Here is an 18313-nt window from a genome sequence, read left to right as displayed (position 1 = left end):
AGAGACGGGGTTTCACCATGTTGGCCAGGCTCGTCTGGAACTCCTGGCCTCGAGATCTGCCTGCCTCGACTTCCCAAAGTGCTACAGGTGTGACCCACTGCGGCCACCCACTGCATATTCTGTTTTTTTTTTTGTTTGTTTTTTTTTTTGAGATGGAGTCTCACTCTGTCGTCAGGCTGGAGGCTGGAGTGCAGTGGCATGATCTCAGCTCACTGCAACCTCCGCCCTCCGAGTTCAAGCGATTCTCCTGCCTCAGCCTCCCGAGTAGCTGGGATTACAGGCGCCTGCCACTGCACCCAGCTAATTTTTTGTATTTTTAGTAGAGAGGGGGTTTCACCTTCTTGGCCAGGCTGAGTCTTGAACTCCTGACCTCGTGATCCACCCGCCTCGGACTCCCAAAGTGCTGGGATTACAGGCGTGAGTCACCGCGCCCGGCTCTGTTTGTTTTTTTTTTTTTTTTTTTGAGATAGAGTCATGCTCTGTCGCCCAGGCGCCATGCTGTGATCTCAGCTCACTGCAACCTCCCCCTCCTGGGTTCAAGCAATTCTCCTGCCTCAGCCTTCTGAGTAGCTAGGATTACAGGCATGTGCCACCACACCCGGCTAATTTTTGTAATTGTAGTAGAGACGATGTTTCACCACGTTGGCCAGGCTGGTCTCCTACTCCTGACCTCATAATCCGCCTGCCTCGGCCTCCCAGAGTGCTGGGATTACAGGCGTGAGCCACCGTGCCCGGCTGCATATTCTTAAGATATATGACTTTGTAAAAGGAGAAAGGAAATGTAATAGGACTTAATAATCAGATAGTATTGAATAAGATAATCTTCAGTAAAAATAGGAATAACATGTTTCTGTCCCATTATACAGTTTGATATACTTACTTTTTCAGTTTTTTCTCCAATATTAATTCTTTCCCATACAAGGTCCAAGCTTCTGCTCTTGGAGTCTGGGACTGGACCCCTTTCTGGTAGTAGTATAGAATGTTTACTCCAGGCCAGGCACGGTGGCTCATGCCTGTAATCCCAGCACTTTGGGAGGCCAAGGCGGGCGGATCATGAGTTCAGGAGATCGAGACCATCCTGGCTAACACGGTGAAACCCCGTCTCTACTAAAAATACAAAAAAAAAAAAAAAAATTGGCCGGGCATGGTGGCACATGCCTGTAGTTCCAGCTACTCGGACTCGGGAGGCTGAGGCAAGAAAATCACTTGAACCTGGGAGGCAGAGGTTGCAGTGAGCTGAGATCGTGCCACTGCACTCCAGCCTGGGCTACAGAGCCAGACTCTGTCTCATAAAAAAGAGAAAAAAAAGTGGTTTACTCCAGTTTTTCCCTGCATTTAATATTTTTTTTCCCTTTAAGGCATGTTTTTATTTTCTTGGCTGAAAACGAGTAGCCTAAGTAAGGTGTAGGAAGCCTTGGCCATGGGACCAATAGCCTCATCTTAAATTCCTGATTTCTGGAGGACATCAGGGCCTCCTACCTGTTCCAGTGTGACCTGGGAGTCTCTCCAGCTCTAAGGCGGAGGGACGGGTTCACTGAACACGGAGTCTGGAATTCCATGCACACTTATGTGACCGGTGTTCCGGAAAAAGAAGCAGGAGGCGGCTGGGCGCGGTGGCTCACGCCTGTAATCCCAGCAGTTTGAAAGGCTGAGGCCGGCGGATCACGAGATCAGGAGTTCGAGACCAACCTCGCCAACACGGTGCAACCCCATTTCTACTAAAAATACAAAAATTAGCCGGGAGTGGTGGTGGGCGCCTGTAATCGCAGCTACTCGGGAGGCTTAGGCAGGAGAATCGCTTGAAACCGGAAAGCGGAGGTGGCAGTGAGCTGAGATCGTGCCATTGCATTCCAGCTTGGGCAGCAAGAGCGAAACTCCGTCTCAAAAAAAAAAAAAAAAAAAAAAGCAGCAGGAAGGACCCACTGAGTACAGGAAGCCGACAGGGCCTGCTCTGGAAAACCAGGAGCTGTAAGGTCAGCCGAAAGGACGAAGAGACTTGAAGTCAATCAAGTAAGTTTTATTAACCTGCTGGGCTGCTCCCCCACAGTTAGAGGAGGCAGCCCCTCTTACAGACTACAGCAGGGCTTTATAGGGCGAGGAACTGGGTTGGGGTGTGAGAACTGAGTCGGGGGTGCAGGTGTCCTGACCGCATCCTGGAGATGTTTTTGCCAGCTTTGTTATGCAAGGTGGGCAGGTGTTCTGACCGCATCCTGAAACTGTCTGCCGGTTCAGCTGAAGTCTTTTGAACAAACAGTTACTGGAAGGGTCAGTGGGGAGGAGGTCTACTTCTAGCCCGGGGGGAGTTGTGTGGCGGTCACAAAGGACTGTATTGTAAGACTGATGGGGGAAGGAGGGGAACAGTCTGGTTGGGTTGACCCTAACAGGAGCAAGTTCTGCTTCCATGCAAGTCCAAGTCCAAGGTCCCAGAGAAAGTCCCGCCCTGCGACGGGCTGCGGGTAGCACCTGTCAGTCACACCACACACAGCGGGCAGATTATCTGAGGATTCCGATCACCTCTCCTGTCGCTCAAACCCCAGGGGCGGGACCTGGGGCGCCATCCAGTCAGAGGCCCTGTGGGGCAAACTGTCCAGTCAGGTGCGCCCGGAGGAGGGGCTACTCCCAAAGCCCGACGCGGTCTGTTTTCGCGCGGGCCCCGCATTCGGGTCCGGGTTTTAGTTCCTCAGGGAGGCCCCTGGTGCCCCGGATACAGCAGATTCTGTCGTGTGGGACCTGTTCTGGCTGCTCTAGCCCCAGGGAGGACCCAGGACACCCGGAAGCCGGAAATGGTGAGAGTGCGGAGCCGGGCGTCCGGAGACCTGAGGAGGAGCTGGTCGGAAGCGGCAGTGGCTGGACCTGGGCCTCCCCGCGGCGACTGTGGGGTCTGGGACCCGAGTCCCCCAGGCGCAGCTCGACCCTTGGTCCCCTCGGTCGCAGGGTGGAGCTGGACCAGCCGCCGGGACCCCGGGTGTCCTGTCCCGGCCCCGGAGCCCTCTCAGGGCAGCTCCGCGCCCGCAGCCCCGCGTCTCTCCAGATCGTGCGGGGGCCACAGGAGGGTCTTAGGGGGAATCCCGCCTCGGGTGTGGGGTTCGTGCGGGAGGAGCCGTGGCCTGTGGGGTCCCCCGTTCCTCCTCCCATAGGCGGTTTCCGTTTCCTTCGGAGTCTTCCAAAGGTGTAGGAAGCTGGGTTTCAAACCCACGACCCCGTCCCCCAGCCTCGCTCCTCCCAGGGCTGCAGTAAATCTCTAAATTTCCCCGCATTCCCCAACCCTAAGTTCTCCCTCCACTACATCCACTTCACATTATTGTCATTATTTCTATTATTTTTGAGACGGAGTCTCGCTCTGTCGCCCAGGCTGGAGTGCAGTGGCACAGTCTCGGCTCACTGCAGCCTCCGCCTCCCGGGTTCAAGTGATTCTCATGCCTCAGCCTCCTGAGTAGCTGGAATTACAGGTGCCCGCCACCACGTCCGGCTAACTTGTATTTTCAGTAAACAGGTTCACCACGTTGGCCGTGCTGAAGTCCTGATCTCAGGTATCTGCCTGCCTTGGTCTCCCAAAGTGCTGGGGTTACAGGCTTGAGCCACTGCGCCTGGCAAGACCCAGTGTTTTAACTGTCATCTTTTCCAAGGAGCCCTAGATGGCACTTCTTAAAAGGTTCATTTTCCGTTTGTGAACATTTCACATGCGAGTAAAGCAGAAAATAACACCCTGACACTCCAATGTTAAAAAAAAAAATCACTGTGCCTGCCCTCTTTTTACCTTCCCTAGGCGCGGACACCTTATCAGACAGTCTTTGGGTGGAGGCTTCTCTTGGGAACTTCACAGGGTATTGGGTCCTCAGCCCACCCTCCTATCTTTCTGGTCCTGGGTTTCAGGACCGTCCAGGGATTTCTTCCAGCTGCCCTAGGAAGAATGGGTGAAAAGTCTGTCCTGGCGTGGTTAATCTTTCCTGGTTGTTTGATGAGCCTCCTAGGGAGGAGTTCTTGTCTTTTGAAAAGAGGTTTCCTTAGGAAATTCCAGAGGGAGTCCCTGCTGGCCCTTGGGGGTGGGGTGGGGCCAGAAACAGTAGAAAGAAACTTCTTCCTTCTGAGGCAGCTAAGGCTGGAATGCAGTGGCACAGTCATGGCTTACTACAGCCTCAACCTCTGGGGCCCAAGCAATCCTCCTGCCTCAGTCTCCCGAGAAGCTGGGACCACAGGCATGCGCCACGCCCGGCTAATTTTTATTTTTTGTAGAGACAAGGTCTCACTATGTTGCCCAGTCTGCTCTGGAAGTCAAAAGCGATTCTCCTGCCCAGGTGGCTCACGCCTGTAATTCCAGCACTTTGGGAGGCTGGGGCGGGAAGATCTCTTGAGCCCAGAAGTTTGAGACCAGTCTGGGCAACGTGGTGAGACCCATTTCTACAACAAATACAAAAATAGCCGGGTATGATGGCGCATGCCTGTAGTCTCAGCTACTCAGGAGACTGAGGTAGGAGAGCCATCTGAGCCTGGGAAAGTTGAGACTGCCGTTAGCTGTGATTGCGCCACTGCACTGAACGACAGAGTGAGACCCTGTCTTTAAAAAAAAAAAAAAGGAAATCTTCCATTATGGCTGCAGAATATGAATACATTCCCACAAAAAAAAGGCATGGTAGGCTGGGTGCGATGGCTCACGCCTGTAATCCCAACACCTTGGGAGGCAGAGGCGGGCGGATCATGAGGTCAGGACATCGAGACCATCCTGGCTAACATGGGGAAACCCCCCTCTCTACTAAAAATACAAAAAAATTAGCCAGGCGTGGTGGCGAGCTCCCAGATACTCTGGAGGCTGAGGCAGGAGAATGGCGTGAATCCGGGAGGCGGAGCTTGCAGTGAGCTGGAGATCGCGCCACTGCACTCCAGCCTGCGCGACAGAGCGAGACTCAGTCTCAAAAAATAAATAATAAAAAAGGCATGGTAGATAAGCAGAAATTAGTGATTTACAAAGATTCACCAGCACATCAGCTCCTCTCCTTTGCAGGTTGGGGAATTTGTGATGGTGGATAACTCTGTTCTGTTTTGTGTTATCTGGATTTGACAGATTAATGCTGAATCCTTTGGGATAAGTTTGGCAACATCTAGAAGTAGTCAGATATGATCTTTTGTTTACTGAATGGTTTATTATGGAAAAAATACTGAATGACATCTGAAAGTGATAGATACTCATCTCTTTTCCTAAGGATACTAATCTTACGCCTAGGGCTCTCTCATGATCTCATGTAATCCCAGTTATTTCCCAGAGTTGCTGCCCCTAATATTAATACCATCACCTTAGGTGTTAGGATTTCTTTTTTTTTTTTTTTTTTTTTTTTTTAATTTTTTTTTTTGCACACAAAAACAAACATTTTCTAAAAATACATACAAACAAAAAGATGCATATCAAACATATTAGGAAGGTTACACATGGGAAGTCGGGGAATAGAAATGGGGGGTGGGAGTTAAAATAAGGTAGAGAGGGACTTTATGTGGATCAGTGATAATAACTCAATCCTCTATTTGACAAAGAAGAGGGAGAAGGAAGAGGAAGAAAAAGAAAGTGGGATAAAGGATCAGAAAGGGAGGAAAATAAAAAAATTAGAGTATGACTCCAGGGTAGACCTGTTTTGTTGTCACTGAGTTGGTTGGTTGGTTTGTCTGTTGTATTTTTCATGTTTCGCCAAGTTGGCCAGACTGGTCTCGAACTCCTAGCACGAAGTGATCAACCCGCCTCGCCCCCCAGAGTGCCGGGACCACAGGCGTGAGCCACCACGTCCAGCCCCCACATTGTTTCTGGCCTCCATGGTAGACCTCCCAGACGGAGCGGCCGGGCAGAGGCGCTCCTCACTTCTTCCCAGACACGGGGCGGCCGGGCAGAGGCGCTCCTCACTTCCCAGACGGGGCGGCCAGGCAGAGACGCTCCTCACTTCTTCCCAGACGATAGGTGGCCGGGCAGAGGCGCCCCTCACTTCCCAGACAATGGGTGGCCGGGCAGAGGCGCCCCTCACTTCCCAGACAATGGGTGGCCGGGCAGAGGCGCTCCTCACTTTCCAGACGATGGGTGGCCGGGCAGAGGTGCTCCTCACTTCCCAGACGGGGCGGCCGGGCAGAGGCGCTCCTCACTTCCCAGACGGGGCGGCCGGGCCGAGGCGCTCCTCACTTCCCAGACGGGGCAGCCGGGCAGAGGCGCTCCTCACTTCTTCCCGGACGGGGCGGCCGGGCAGAGGCGCTCCTCACTTCTTCCCGGACGGGGCGGTCGGGCAGAGGCGCTCCTCACTTCCCAGACGGGGCGGCCAGGCAGAGGCGCTCCTCACTTCTTCCCGGATGGGGCGGCCGGGTAGAGGCGCTCCTCACTTCCCAGACGGGGCGGCCAGGCAGAGGCGCTCCTCACTTCTTCCCGGATGGGGCGGCCGGGTAGAGGCGCTCCTCACTTCTTCCCGGACGGGGCGGCCGGGCAGAGGCGGTCCTCACTTCCCAGATGGGGCGGCCGGGCAGAGGCACTCCTCACTTCTTCCCGGACGGGGCGGCCGGGCAGAGGCGCTCCTCACTTCTTCCCGGACGGGGCGGCCGGGCGGAGGCGCTCCTCACTTCTTCCCGGATGGGGCGGCCGGGCGGAGGCGCTCCTCACTTCCCAGACGGTGGGTGGCCGGGCAGAGGCGCTCCTCACTTCCCAGACGGTGGGTGGCCGGGCAGAGGCGCTCCTCACTTCCCAGACGGTGGGTGGCCGGGCAGAGGCGCTCCTCACTTCCCAGACGGTGGGTGGCCGGGCAGAGGCGCTCCTCACTTCCCAGACGGTGGGTGGCCGGGCAGAGGCGCTCCTCACTTCCCAGACGGTGGGTGGCCGGGCAGAGGCGCTCCTCACTTCCCAGACGGTGGGTGGCCGGGCAGAGGCGCTCCTCACTTCCCAGACGGTGGGTGGCCGGGCAGAGGCGCTCCTCACTTCCCAGACGGTGGGTGGCCGGGCAGAGGCGCTCCTCACTTCCCAGACGGGACGGCCGGGCAGAGGCGCTCCTCACTTCCCAGACGGGGCGGCCGGGCAGAGGCGCTCCTCACTTCCCAGACGGGGCGGCCGGGCAGAGGCACTCCTCACTTCCCAGATGCGGCGGCCGGGCAGAGGCGCTCCTCATCTCCCAGACGATGGGTGGCCGGGCAGAGGTTCTCCTCACCTCCCAGACGGGGCAGCCGGGCAGAGGCGCTCCTCACTTCTTCCCGGACAGGGCGGCCGGGCAGAGGCGCTCCTCACTTCTTCCCGGACGGGGCGGCCGGGCAGAGGCGCTCCTCACTTCCCAGACGGGGCGGCCGGGCAGAGGCGCTCCTCACTTCCCAGACGGGGCGGCCGGGCAGAGGCGCTCCTCACTTCCCAGACGGGGCGGCCGGGCAGAGGCGCTCCTCACTTCCCAGACGGTGGGTGGCCGGGCAGAGGCGCTCCTCACTTCCCTGACGGGGCGGCCGGGCAGAGGCGCTCCTCACTTCCCAGATGGTGGGTGGCCGGGCAGAGGCGCTCCTCACTTCCCAGACGGTGGGTGGCCGGGCAGAGGCGCTCCTCACTTCCCAGACGGGGTGGCCGGGCAGAGGCTCTCCTCACTTCCCAGACGGTGGGTGGCCGGGCAGAGGCGCTCCTCACTTCCCAGACGGTGGGTGGCCGGGCAGAGGCGCTCCTCACTTCCCAGACGGTGGGTGGCCGGGCAGAGGCGCTCCTCACTTCCCAGACGGGGCGGTGGCCGGGCAGGGGCTCGGGAGGCTGAGGCGGGCAGAGCAGTCGGCGTCAGGAGCTGGCGAGCAGCGTGGCCAACATGGCGACCGCGCGCCTGCAGCCGAAGGAGAAAAAGCAGGCGGCGGTGGTGTGCGGCGGCAGTCCCAGGGAGTCCGCGGCGCGGGCAGCAGCGAGCTGAGTAGATTGCAGCCTGGGCCACAGAGGGAAAGAAAAAAAAGGAAGGAAGGAAGGAAGGAAGAAGGAAGGAAGGAAGGAAGGAAGGAAGGAAGGAAGGAAGGAAGGAAGGAAGGAAGGATTAGGATTTCTTTCTTTTTTTTTTTTTTTGAGACATAGTCTTGCTCTGTCGCCCAGGCTGGAGTGCAGTGGCTCCATCTCAGCTCACTGCAAACTCTGCCTCTCAGGTTCAAGGGATTGTCCTGCCTCAGCCTCCCGAGTAGCTGGGATTACAGGCGCCCGCCATCACGCCCACTAATTTTTGTATTTTTTTTTTTTAGTAGAGACAGGGTTTCACCATGTTGGTCAGGTTGGTCTCGAACTCCTGACCTCAGGTGATCCGCCTGCCTCGGCCTCCCAAAGTGCTGAGATTACAGGGGTGAGCCACCGTCCCTGGCCTTTTTTTCTTTTTCTTTTCTTTTTTTGAGATGGTCTTGCTCTGTCATCCAGGCTGGAGTGCAGTGGCGTGATCTCAGCTCACTGCAACCTCGGCCTCCCTGGTTCAAGCGATTCTCCTGCCTCAGCATCCCAAGTAGCTAGGACTACAGGCACCCGCCACCACGCCTGGCTAATTGTTTTTTTTTTTTTTTTTGAGACAGAGTCTTGCTCTGTCGCTCATGCTGGAGTCCAGTGGTGCAGTCTCAGCTTACTGCAAACTCCACCTCCCAGGCTCAAGCGATTCTCTTGCCTCAGCCTCCTGAATAGCTGGGATTACAGGCACGCGCCACAGCGCCAAGCTAATTTTTGTATTTTTAGAAAATGTTGGCCATGCTGGTCTTGAACTCCTGACCTCAGGTGATCCATCCGCCTCGGCCTCCCAAAGTGCTGGGATTATAGTCGTGAGCCACCGTGCCCGGCCTAATTTTTATATTTTTAGTAGTGACAGGGTTTTGCCATGTTGGCCAGGCTGGTCTTGAACTCCTGACCTCAGGTGATCCACCTGCCTCACCCTCCCAAAGTGCTGTGATTGCAGGCGTGAACCACTGCGCCTGGCCTGATATTTTTCAATGTACACTTTTTTGATCATAATCATTTTATTCGTGAGACATTTTCAGACTTCAAGAAAAATTTCAATAGGCTTTGTTCTTTTCTAAAAATTTGCTTCAACGGCTTGTAACAGCAATACAAGATGAACTGAGGGCAGGAACACTGGCAAACACCTGTAATTCTAGGTACTTGAGAGGCTGAGGCGGGAGGATCGATTTAGTCCAAGAGTTCAAGTCCAGCCTGGGCAACATAGTGAGACCCCCATCTCTTAAAAAATGTGTGTGTGTGTGTGTATATATATAAATTATATGTATGATTATATATATAAATTATATGTATGATTATATATAATATATTTATAAGTTATATGATTTTATATATAATATAGTTATAAATTTTATTTATGATTATATATATTTATAAATTTATTTATTTATTTTGTTTTTTTACTTTCAAGACAAAGTCTCGCCCAGTTGCCCAGCCTGGAGTGCAATGGTACAATCTCGGCTCACTACAACCTCCGCTAAAGCGATTCTCCTTCCTCAGCCCTCCTTCACGCCCGATAGCTGAACCCGGTAGTTGAATCCTGAGTAGCTGGGATTACAGGCGTCCTCTACCATGCCCAGCTAATTTTTTGTAGCTCTACTAGAGACAGGGTTTCACCATGTTGGCCAGGCTGGTCTAGAACTCCTGACCTCATGGTCCTCCCGCCTCGGCCTCCCAGAGTGTTGGGATTATAGGCGTGAACCATCACATTCAGAGAATGGGCTTTTTTTTTTTTTGGTCTCTGTTGCCCAGGCTGGAGTGCCGTCGCACGATCTCAGCTCACTGCAACCTCCGCCTCCCAGGTTCAAGTGATTTTCCTGCCTCAGCCTCCCAAGTACCTGGGATTACAGGCACCTGCCACCACGCCCAGCTAATTTTTTGTATTTTTAGTAGACACGGGGTTTCAACATGTTGGCGAGGCCAGTCTGAAACTCCTGAGCTCAGGCAATCCTCCCACTTCGACTTCCCAAAGTGTTGAGATTACAGGCATGAGCCACTGTGACTGGCTGGTATTTTTATTTCTGAAAAACAAAACAAAACAAAACAAAAAAAACCAGACATGGGATTTTGATAGGGATTGTATTGAATTTGCAGATCATTTTGGGTAGTATTACCTTCCAAATAATGTAAAGTCTTTTTTTTTCTTTGACACAGAGTCTTGCTCTATCACTCAGACTGGAATGCAATGGCATGGTCTTGGCTCACTTGCAACCTCCACCTCCTGGGTTCAAGCGATATCTCCTGCCTCAGCCTCCTGAGTAGCTGGGACTACAAGTGCATGCCACCACGCCTGGCTAATTTTTTTTTTTTTATTTTTAGTAGAGATGGGATTTTACCATGTCGGCCAGGCTGGTCTCAAACTCCTGACCTCAGGTGATTTGCTCCGGAGTAGCTGGGATTACAGGCACGTGCCACCACATCTGGCTAATTTTTGTATTTTCAGTACAGACAGGGTTTCATCATGTTAGCCAGGCTGGTCTTGAACTCCTGACCTTGTAATCCACCCACCTCAGCCTCCCAAAGTGCTAGGGTTGCAGGCATGAGCCACTGCACCTGGCCAAATAATGTAAAGTCTTCGAACACATGAACACAAGATATTTTTCAATTTGTCTTTAATTTCATTCAGCAACATTTTGTTGTTTTCAGTGTACAAGTAGTCTTTTGACTTCTTGGTTTTATAATTTGTAAGTGTTCAATTTTTTTTTTTTTTTTTTTTTGAGACAGAGTCTCACTCTGTCGCCCAGTCTGGGCTGTTTGGTGTCCTGGGTTTTGTATTTGTTGAGGTTTTTTAAATTATTATTATTATTATTTTGAGACAGAGTCTCGCTTTGTCACCCAGGATGGAGTGCAGTGGCGCGATCCCAGCTCACTGCAACCTCTGCCTCCTGAGTTCAAGGGATTCTCCTGCCTCAGCCTCCCAAGTAGTTGGGATTACAGGTGCCTGCCACCGTGCCTGACTAATTTTTGTGTTTTTAGTAGAGACAGGGTTTCACCATCTTGGCCAGGCTGGTCTTGAATTCCTAACCTTTTGATCCACCTGCCTTGGCCTCCCAAAGTGCTGGGATTGCAGATATAAGCCACCGTGCCCAGCCTATTCAATTCTTTTTGGTGCTATTGTTTGTGGTATTGCTTTCTTAATTTCTTTTTCACATTATTCAGTTTTGGTGCATATAAATGCAACTGACTTTTTTGGTCTTTTTTTTTTTTTTGAGGCGGAGTCTTGCTCTGTTGCCCAGGCTGGAGTGCAGTGGCGCGATCTCGGCTCACTGCAAGTTCCGCCTCCCGGGTTCACGCCATTCTCCTGCCTCAGCCTCTCCGAGTAGCTGGGACTACAGGCGCCTGCCACCACGCCCGGCTAATTTTTTGTATTTTTTAGTAGAGACGGGGTTTCACCGTGGTCTCGATCTCCTGACCTCGTGATCCACCCGCCTCGGCCTCCCAAAGTGCTGGGATTACAAGCGTGAGCCACCGCGCCCGGCGACTTTTTTGGTCTTGAGACAGTCTCCTTCTGTTGCCCAGACTGGAGTACAATGGTGTGATCTCGGCTCACTGCAACCTCTGCCTCCTGGGTTCAAGTGATTCTCCTGCCTTAGCCTCTTGAGTAGCTGGGACTACAGGCGTGGGCTACCACACCTGGCTAATTGTGTATTTTTAGTAGAGATGGGGTTTCACCATGCTGGTCAGGCTGGTCTCGAACTTCTGACCTCAAGTGATCTACTCACCTCGACCTCCGGAAGTGCTGGGATTACAGGTGTGAACCACCACACCCAGCCCCATTGTTTTTCATATTTGAACCATCCTTGCATTTTGTGGATAAATCTCTCTTGATCATGTCATATAATCCTTTAAATATGCTGTCAGGTATGATTTGCTAGCATTTATTTGAGGATTTTTTGCATTGATATTCATAAAGGTAGTTTTTGAGTTTTCTTTTTTGTAGTGTCTGTCTCTGGTGTCAGCATAATTTTGACCTCATAGAGGGAGTTTGGAAATGTCCCCTCTTCAGTTTTGGAAGAGTTTGAGGAGGACTGATAGCAATTCTTTTTTAAATTTTTGGTGGATTTCAGCAGTGAAACTATTTGGTGTCCTGGGTTTTGTATTTGTTGAGGTTTTTTTAATTATTATTATTCTTTTGAGACAGAGTCTCGTTTTGTCACCCAGGATGGAGTGCAGTGGCGCCATCTCGGCTCACTGCAACCTCCGCCTCCCAGGTTCACGCCATTGTCCTGCCTCAGCCTCCCCAGTAGCTGGAACTACAGGCGCCCGCCACCACGCCAGGCTACTTTTTTGTATTTTTAGTAGAGACGGGGTTTCACCGTGTTAGCCAGGATGGTCTCGATTTCCTGACCTTGTGATCCACCCGCCTCTGCCTCCCAAAGTGCTGGGGTTACAGGTGTGAGCCACCGCGCCTAGTCAATTTATTATTTTTCTTATTTTATTTTTTTGAGACAGAGTTTCACTCTTGTTGCCCAGACTGGAGTGTAATGGCATGATCTCGGCCCACTGCAACCTCTGCCTCCCAGGTTCATGCGATTCTCCTGCCTCTGCCTCCCAAGTAGCTGGGATTACAGGCGTCCGCCACCACGCCCAGGTAATTTTTTTATTTTTAGTAGAGACGGAGTTTCACCATGTTGGCTAGGCTGGCCTCGAACTCCTGACTTAAGGGGATCTACCCACCTTGGCCTCCCAAATTGCTGGGATTAAAGGCATGAGCCACCATGCCTGGCTGGTTTTTTTTTTTTTTTTTTATTACTATGCCAATCTCCTACTACTATAGCTCTGTTCAGATTTTTTGTTTTTTCATGACTCAGTCTTGGAATATTGTGTGTGTGTAGACATTTGTCCACGTAATCAGTTATATAATTTGCTGAAGTATTCTAAAGGACTTCTGAAATTAAGCCTGAGTTGTACAGTTTTCTGTCCTCTGCTGTATGTGTATTCTGTTGCTGTTTCTGTGAGTGTGAGGGGTGAGGTGAGGGGAATCATTCTATTGACCTATGACTTAGCCTCATTTAAAGATAATAGGCCGGGCACAGTGGCTTATGTGTATGGTCCCAGCACTTTCAGAGGCGAAGGTGGGCAGATTGCTTTAGCCCAGGAGTTTGAGAGGAGCCTGGGCAACACAGGGAGATCCTATCTCTACAAAAAATACAAAAATTAGCTGGGTGCGGTGGTGACCACCTGTAATACGGAACAAGGTGGGATGATCACTTGAGCCTGGGAGGTTAAGACTGCAGGGGCCGCCGGGCGCGGTGGCCCACGCTTGTAATCCCAGCACTTTGGGAGGCCGAGGCGGGCGGATCACGAGGTCAGGAGATCGAGACCACAGTGAAACCCCATCTCTACTAAAAGTACAAAGAATTAGCCGAGCATGGTGGCGGGCGCCTGTAGTCCCAGCTACTCGGAGAGGCTGAGGCAGGAGAATGGCGTGAACCCGGGAGGCAGAGCTTGCAGTGAGCCGAGATCACGCCACTGCACTCCAGCCTGGGTGACAGAGCGAGACTCCGTCTCAAAAAAAAAAAAAAAGACTGCAGGGGCCATGATTGTACCATTGCACTCTAGTCTGGACAACAGAGTGAGATCCTATCTCAAAAAAAAATATTATATCAATCTTTATTTATTTATTTATTTATTTGGAGAAAGTCTCACTCTGTCACCCAGGCTGGAGTGCAGTAACACAATCCTAGCTCACTGCAGCCTTGAATTCCTGGGCTCAAGCAATCCTCCTGCCTTAGCTTCCCAAGTAGCTAGGACCACAGGCACCTGCTAACATACCCTGCTAATGTTTTAAAAAAAATTTTCTAGGGATGGCTATAACTTTTACTTTTTTTGTTTTTTTGAGGTGGAGTCTTGCTCTGTTGCTCAGGCCCACCACGCCAGGCTAATTTTTCTATTTTTAATAGAGACCAGTTTTCACTTTGTAGGCCAGGCTGGTCTTTAACTCCTGACCTTAAGTGTTCCGCTCTACTACTCTACATGCCTGCTCTGTTATTAACCAAGTTTTCATATGAATACTGGCCCACTGAAGACTATTCTTTTTCCTTGATCTATTTGTTTATCTCTCTGCTAATAGTATGCTGTCCTGAATGTGATGGTTTGGAAATCCTTGGTGTTTGTTAGGCAAGCCATCCACCTGCTATTCAGAAGGCTTTGACAATTATTAGACGTTAATTCCTGCACACCAGGTGGTGGGAGGTTTGGAAAAGTAGCTTTTGTTGACCTAAAATGTCTGTTTTGGGGATTTTTTTTTTTTTTTTTTTGAGACAGAGTCTCGCTCTGTTGCCCAGGCTGGAGTGCAGTGGCATGATCTCAGCTGACTGTAATCTCTGCTTCCTGGGTTCAAGTGATTCTTCTGTCTCAGCCTCCCAAGTAGCTGGGACTACAGGCATGCGCCATCATGCCTGGCTAATTTTTTGTATTTTTAGTAGAGATGGGATTTCACCATGTTGGCCAGGCTGGTCTCAAACTCCTGTCCTCAAGTGATCCACCTGCCTCGGCCTCCCAAAGTGCTGGGATTACAGGTGTGAGTCACCACACCCAGCTGTATTGGGTATTTATGAAATTTTATAAGGATATCATTTGGAAGAAGGGACATCTTACTGAGTTTTTTCTAGGAACACATGTTATCTTTCCACTTACTCCATACTGCTTTGACATTACCTGATAGAAATTTTAAAATTCTTCCATTAGGACAATTAAATATTGATCATGAGTCTTATTTACTACTTGATTAAATTTGGTCTAGAGTAAACCGCTTGCAAGCTTCAGGATATTCTCTCTTGGTATAACCACATGGGATGAGCTCAGTTCCCCAGTGGACAAGTTGTGACAACACGTGACATATTGTCTCCCAGGAAAGCTCATTAAAGACTCTGTGCCCAGAGTGTTTTTCTGGGGCTAGTGCCCTAGGCACCGCTTCTAGTTTGGAACAAAAGAGTAGGCTTTCAGAAGGAAAACAGTTCAGTCAATACCATCCTGTTTGTCAATACCATAAACCGTTTAGCCACAGTGAGCCACTTTGTCGCTTAAGTTGATGGGATCCCTCTCGTAGTCTAAGTTGACCCCGATAGTAGCAAAGGTCGAACTTGGTGAACAGGCCTTTCTAAGGATACCCAGACTCAGGACTGCTGAAATGAGCGCTGTCTGCACACCAGGTGGTGGGAGTTTGTTGTGATGGGTACTAGAGATCCACTCTGCAAAGAGCATTCGGGGCAACGCAGCAGCACAACTGACTCCCTGGACCCACCACGGAGAGGGTCCTCCTCTGTGGCTGGCTCTCTGAGTAGGTCAGTTCTCACACCGGAACTGCTGTGAGGGAGGAAGTGCGTGTAGATAGAGAGGAGGAGGCTGATGACTTAATCGTGGAGTGAGTGTTTGGAGAGCCTGGCGTCATGGGATCACTCATGTATTGAGTAGAGATCCCCAGTGCTGAGTCTCACCCCTCCTCCTCCACACCTGTGGGATGTTTCAGGACTCAGTGGCCTTTGAAGATGTGGCTGTGAACTTCACCCAGGAGGAGTGGGCTTTGCTGAGTCCTTCCCAGAAGAATCTCTACAGAGATGTGATGCTGGAAACCTTCAGGAACCTGGCCTCTGTCGGTAAGAAGGACAACATTTCCTTCCTTAGCCAATTAGAAGACAATCGTGCTTTGGTCACCAGTGTGGTTGCACAATTTGGAATGTGGAAAGAGAATACGTTGGTGAATAAATCGGGCATCATGGGCCAGGTACAGTGGCTTACCCTTGTAATCCTAGTGCTTTGGGAAGCCGCGGTGGGAAGATTGCTTGAGTCCAGGAGTTTGAGACTAGCCTGGGCAACATGATGAGACCCTGTCTCTTTAAAAAAAAAAAAAAGAAAAAAGTGTGGGGTGGGCAATTGTGGCGGCTCACGCCTATAATCCCAGCACTTTGGGAGGCCAAGGCAGGTGGATCACCTGAGGTCAAGAGTTTGAGACCAGTCCGGTCAACATGGTGAAACCTCGTCTCTACTAAAAATACAAAATTAGCTGGGTATGGTAGTGCATACCTGTAATCCCAGCTACTCGGGAGGCTGAGGCAGGAGAATCACTAGAACTCAGGAGGCAGAGGCTGCAGTGAGCAGAGATTGCGTCACTGCACTCCAGCCTGGGTGGCAGAGTGAGACTTTGTCTCCAAAAAAAAAAAAAAAAAAAAAAAATCAGGCATTGTGGCAGTGTTTAATGAACTTAGAACCTAGTGATTTTTCTGTAATTTTAAATAATTCATAATGATTTCTCTGGGTCTACATTTTAGGAATCCAATGGAAAGACCAGAACATTGAGAATCTGTACCAAAATCTGGGGATTAAGCTAAGGTAATCTCCACTCACAAGAGGAAGCAGTGTCTCTTGAGGGAATCTTAGCATGTCAGGAAAATTAAAAAAAAAAACCACAAGACAAATAAGTACAATGTTAGGTTTTTAACTGATTATTAGAAGATTGCCACCAAAAATCTATCCTTCAATGTAATGTAGATGTGGAGTGTCTGGACAGGGTACTAAGAATCTGTGACATGGGCGTCACTGTTTGGATAATTGCTATGGGGAGCTGGGTAGCAGAATCATCAATACACTTCCTTTCTAATAATTCTGACCCAGGAGAAAACCTCCACTTTTCCTGATTTTGGTAGCAACATAAGTCTTAAGACATGTCAATTAGTAGAAAAGCATTAATAAACCAAGCATTGATAATGCTCTTGTCATTTTTCATAGAAGTCTGGTGGAGAGACTCTGTGGACCTCAAGAAGGGAGTGAACACAGAGAAACTTTCAGCCAGATTCCTGATTGTCACCTGAACAAGAAAAGTCATACTGGAGTGAAACCATGCAAATGCAGCGTGTGTGGGAAAGTCTTCCTCCGTCATTCATTCCTGGACAGGCACATGAGAGCTCATGCTGGACACAAACGATCTGAGTGTGGTGGGGAATGGAGAGAGAAGCCCCGTAAACAGAAACAACATGGGAAAGCCTCCATTTCCCCCAGTAGTGGTGCACGGTGCATAGTAACACCAACTCGAAAGAGACCTCATGAATGCAAGGTGTGCGGGAAAGCCTTTAATTCTCCCAATTTATTTCAAATCCATCAAAGAACTCACACTGGAAAGAGGTCCTATAAATGTAGGGAAATAGTGAGAGCCTTCACGGTCTCCAGTTTCTTTCAAAAACATGGAAAAATGCATACTGGAGAAAAACGCTATGAATGTAAATACTGTGGAAAACCTATTGATTATCCCAGTTTATTTCAAATTCATGTTAGAACCCACACTGGAGAAAAACCTTACAAATGTAAACAATGTGGTAAAGCCTTCATTTCTGCAGGTTACCTTCGGACACATGAAATCCGATCTCACGCACTGGAGAAATCCCACCAGTGTCAGGAATGTGGGAGAAAACTCAGTTGTTCCAGTTCCCTTCACAGACATGAAAGAACTCATAGTGGAGGAAAACTCTACGAATGTCAAAAATGTGCCAAAGTCTTTAGATGTCCCACGTCCCTTCAAGCACATGAAAGAGCTCACACTGGAGAAAGACCTTATGAATGTAATAAATGTGGTAAAACCTTCAATTATCCCAGTTGTTTTCGAAGACATAAAAAAACTCATAGTGGAGAAAAGCCGTATGAATGTAAAAGGTGTGGTAAAGCCTTTGGGTGCTGCAGTTCCCTCCGAAGACATGAAATGACTCACACTGGAGAAAAACCCTTTGACTGTAAACAATGTGGTAAAGTCTTTACTTTTTCAAATTACCTTAGACTTCATGAAAGAACTCATTTGGCCGGGCATAGCCAGTGCTTTGGCAGGAGGTAGGGGGATCACCTGAGCCCAGGAGTCTGAGACCAGCCTGGGCAACATAAGAAGGCCCCATATCGGCTGGGTACAGTGGCTCACGCCTGTAATCCCAGCACTTTGGGAGGCCGAGGCGGGTGGATCACCTGAGGTCAGGAGTTCAAGACCAGCCTGGCCAACATGGTGAAACCCCATCTCTACTAAAAATACAAAAAAATGGCCGGGCGCAGTGGCTCACACCTGTAATCCCAGCACTTTGGGAGGCCGAGGCGGGCGGATCACGAGGTCAGGAGATCGAGACCACGGTGAAACCCCGTCTCTACTAAAAAAAATACAAAAAATTAGCCGGGCGTAGTGGCGGGCGCCTGTAGTCCCAGCTACTCGGGAGGCTGAGGCAGGAGAATGGCGTGAACCCAGGAGGCGGAGCTTGCAGTGGGCCGGGATTGCGCCACTGCGCTCCAGCCTGGGCGACAGAGCGAGACTCCGTCTCAAAAAAACAAAAACCAAAAAAATTAGCTGGGCATGGTGGTGGGCACCTGTAATCCCAGCTACTCGGGAGG

General features: G+C 50.7%; 1 protein-coding gene across 5 annotated transcripts; it reads left to right on the top strand.

Moving 5' to 3' along the window:
* The first annotated feature begins 2091 nt into the window (after window positions 1–2091).
* ZNF101 (zinc finger protein 101) lies at window positions 2092–17959 on the top strand. Of its 5 annotated transcripts, none has more exons than XM_030820314.1 (4): window positions 2092–2786; window positions 15426–15552; window positions 16225–16285; window positions 16682–17959. In XM_030820314.1, the coding sequence occupies exons 1-4, from the start codon at window positions 2784–2786 to the stop codon at window positions 17772–17774; spliced, it is 1284 nt and encodes a 427-aa protein (XP_030676174.1). In that variant the 5' UTR covers window positions 2092–2783; the 3' UTR covers window positions 17775–17959. The 5 variants fall into 5 exon arrangements, with proteins under 5 accessions (XP_030676174.1, XP_030676175.1, XP_012364832.2 ...); XM_030820315.1 differs by lacking the exon at window positions 2092–2786 and adding an exon at window positions 3419–3652; XM_012509378.2 differs by lacking the exon at window positions 2092–2786 and having other exon boundaries at window positions 14453–15552.
* Window positions 17960–18313: the final 354 nt, after the last annotated feature.

The sequence above is a fragment of the Nomascus leucogenys genome, chromosome 10, assembly GCF_006542625.1.
Source record: "Nomascus leucogenys isolate Asia chromosome 10, Asia_NLE_v1, whole genome shotgun sequence".
NCBI lineage: Eukaryota > Metazoa > Chordata > Mammalia > Primates > Hylobatidae > Nomascus > Nomascus leucogenys.
This window is presented reverse-complemented; position numbering and strand designations above follow the sequence as displayed.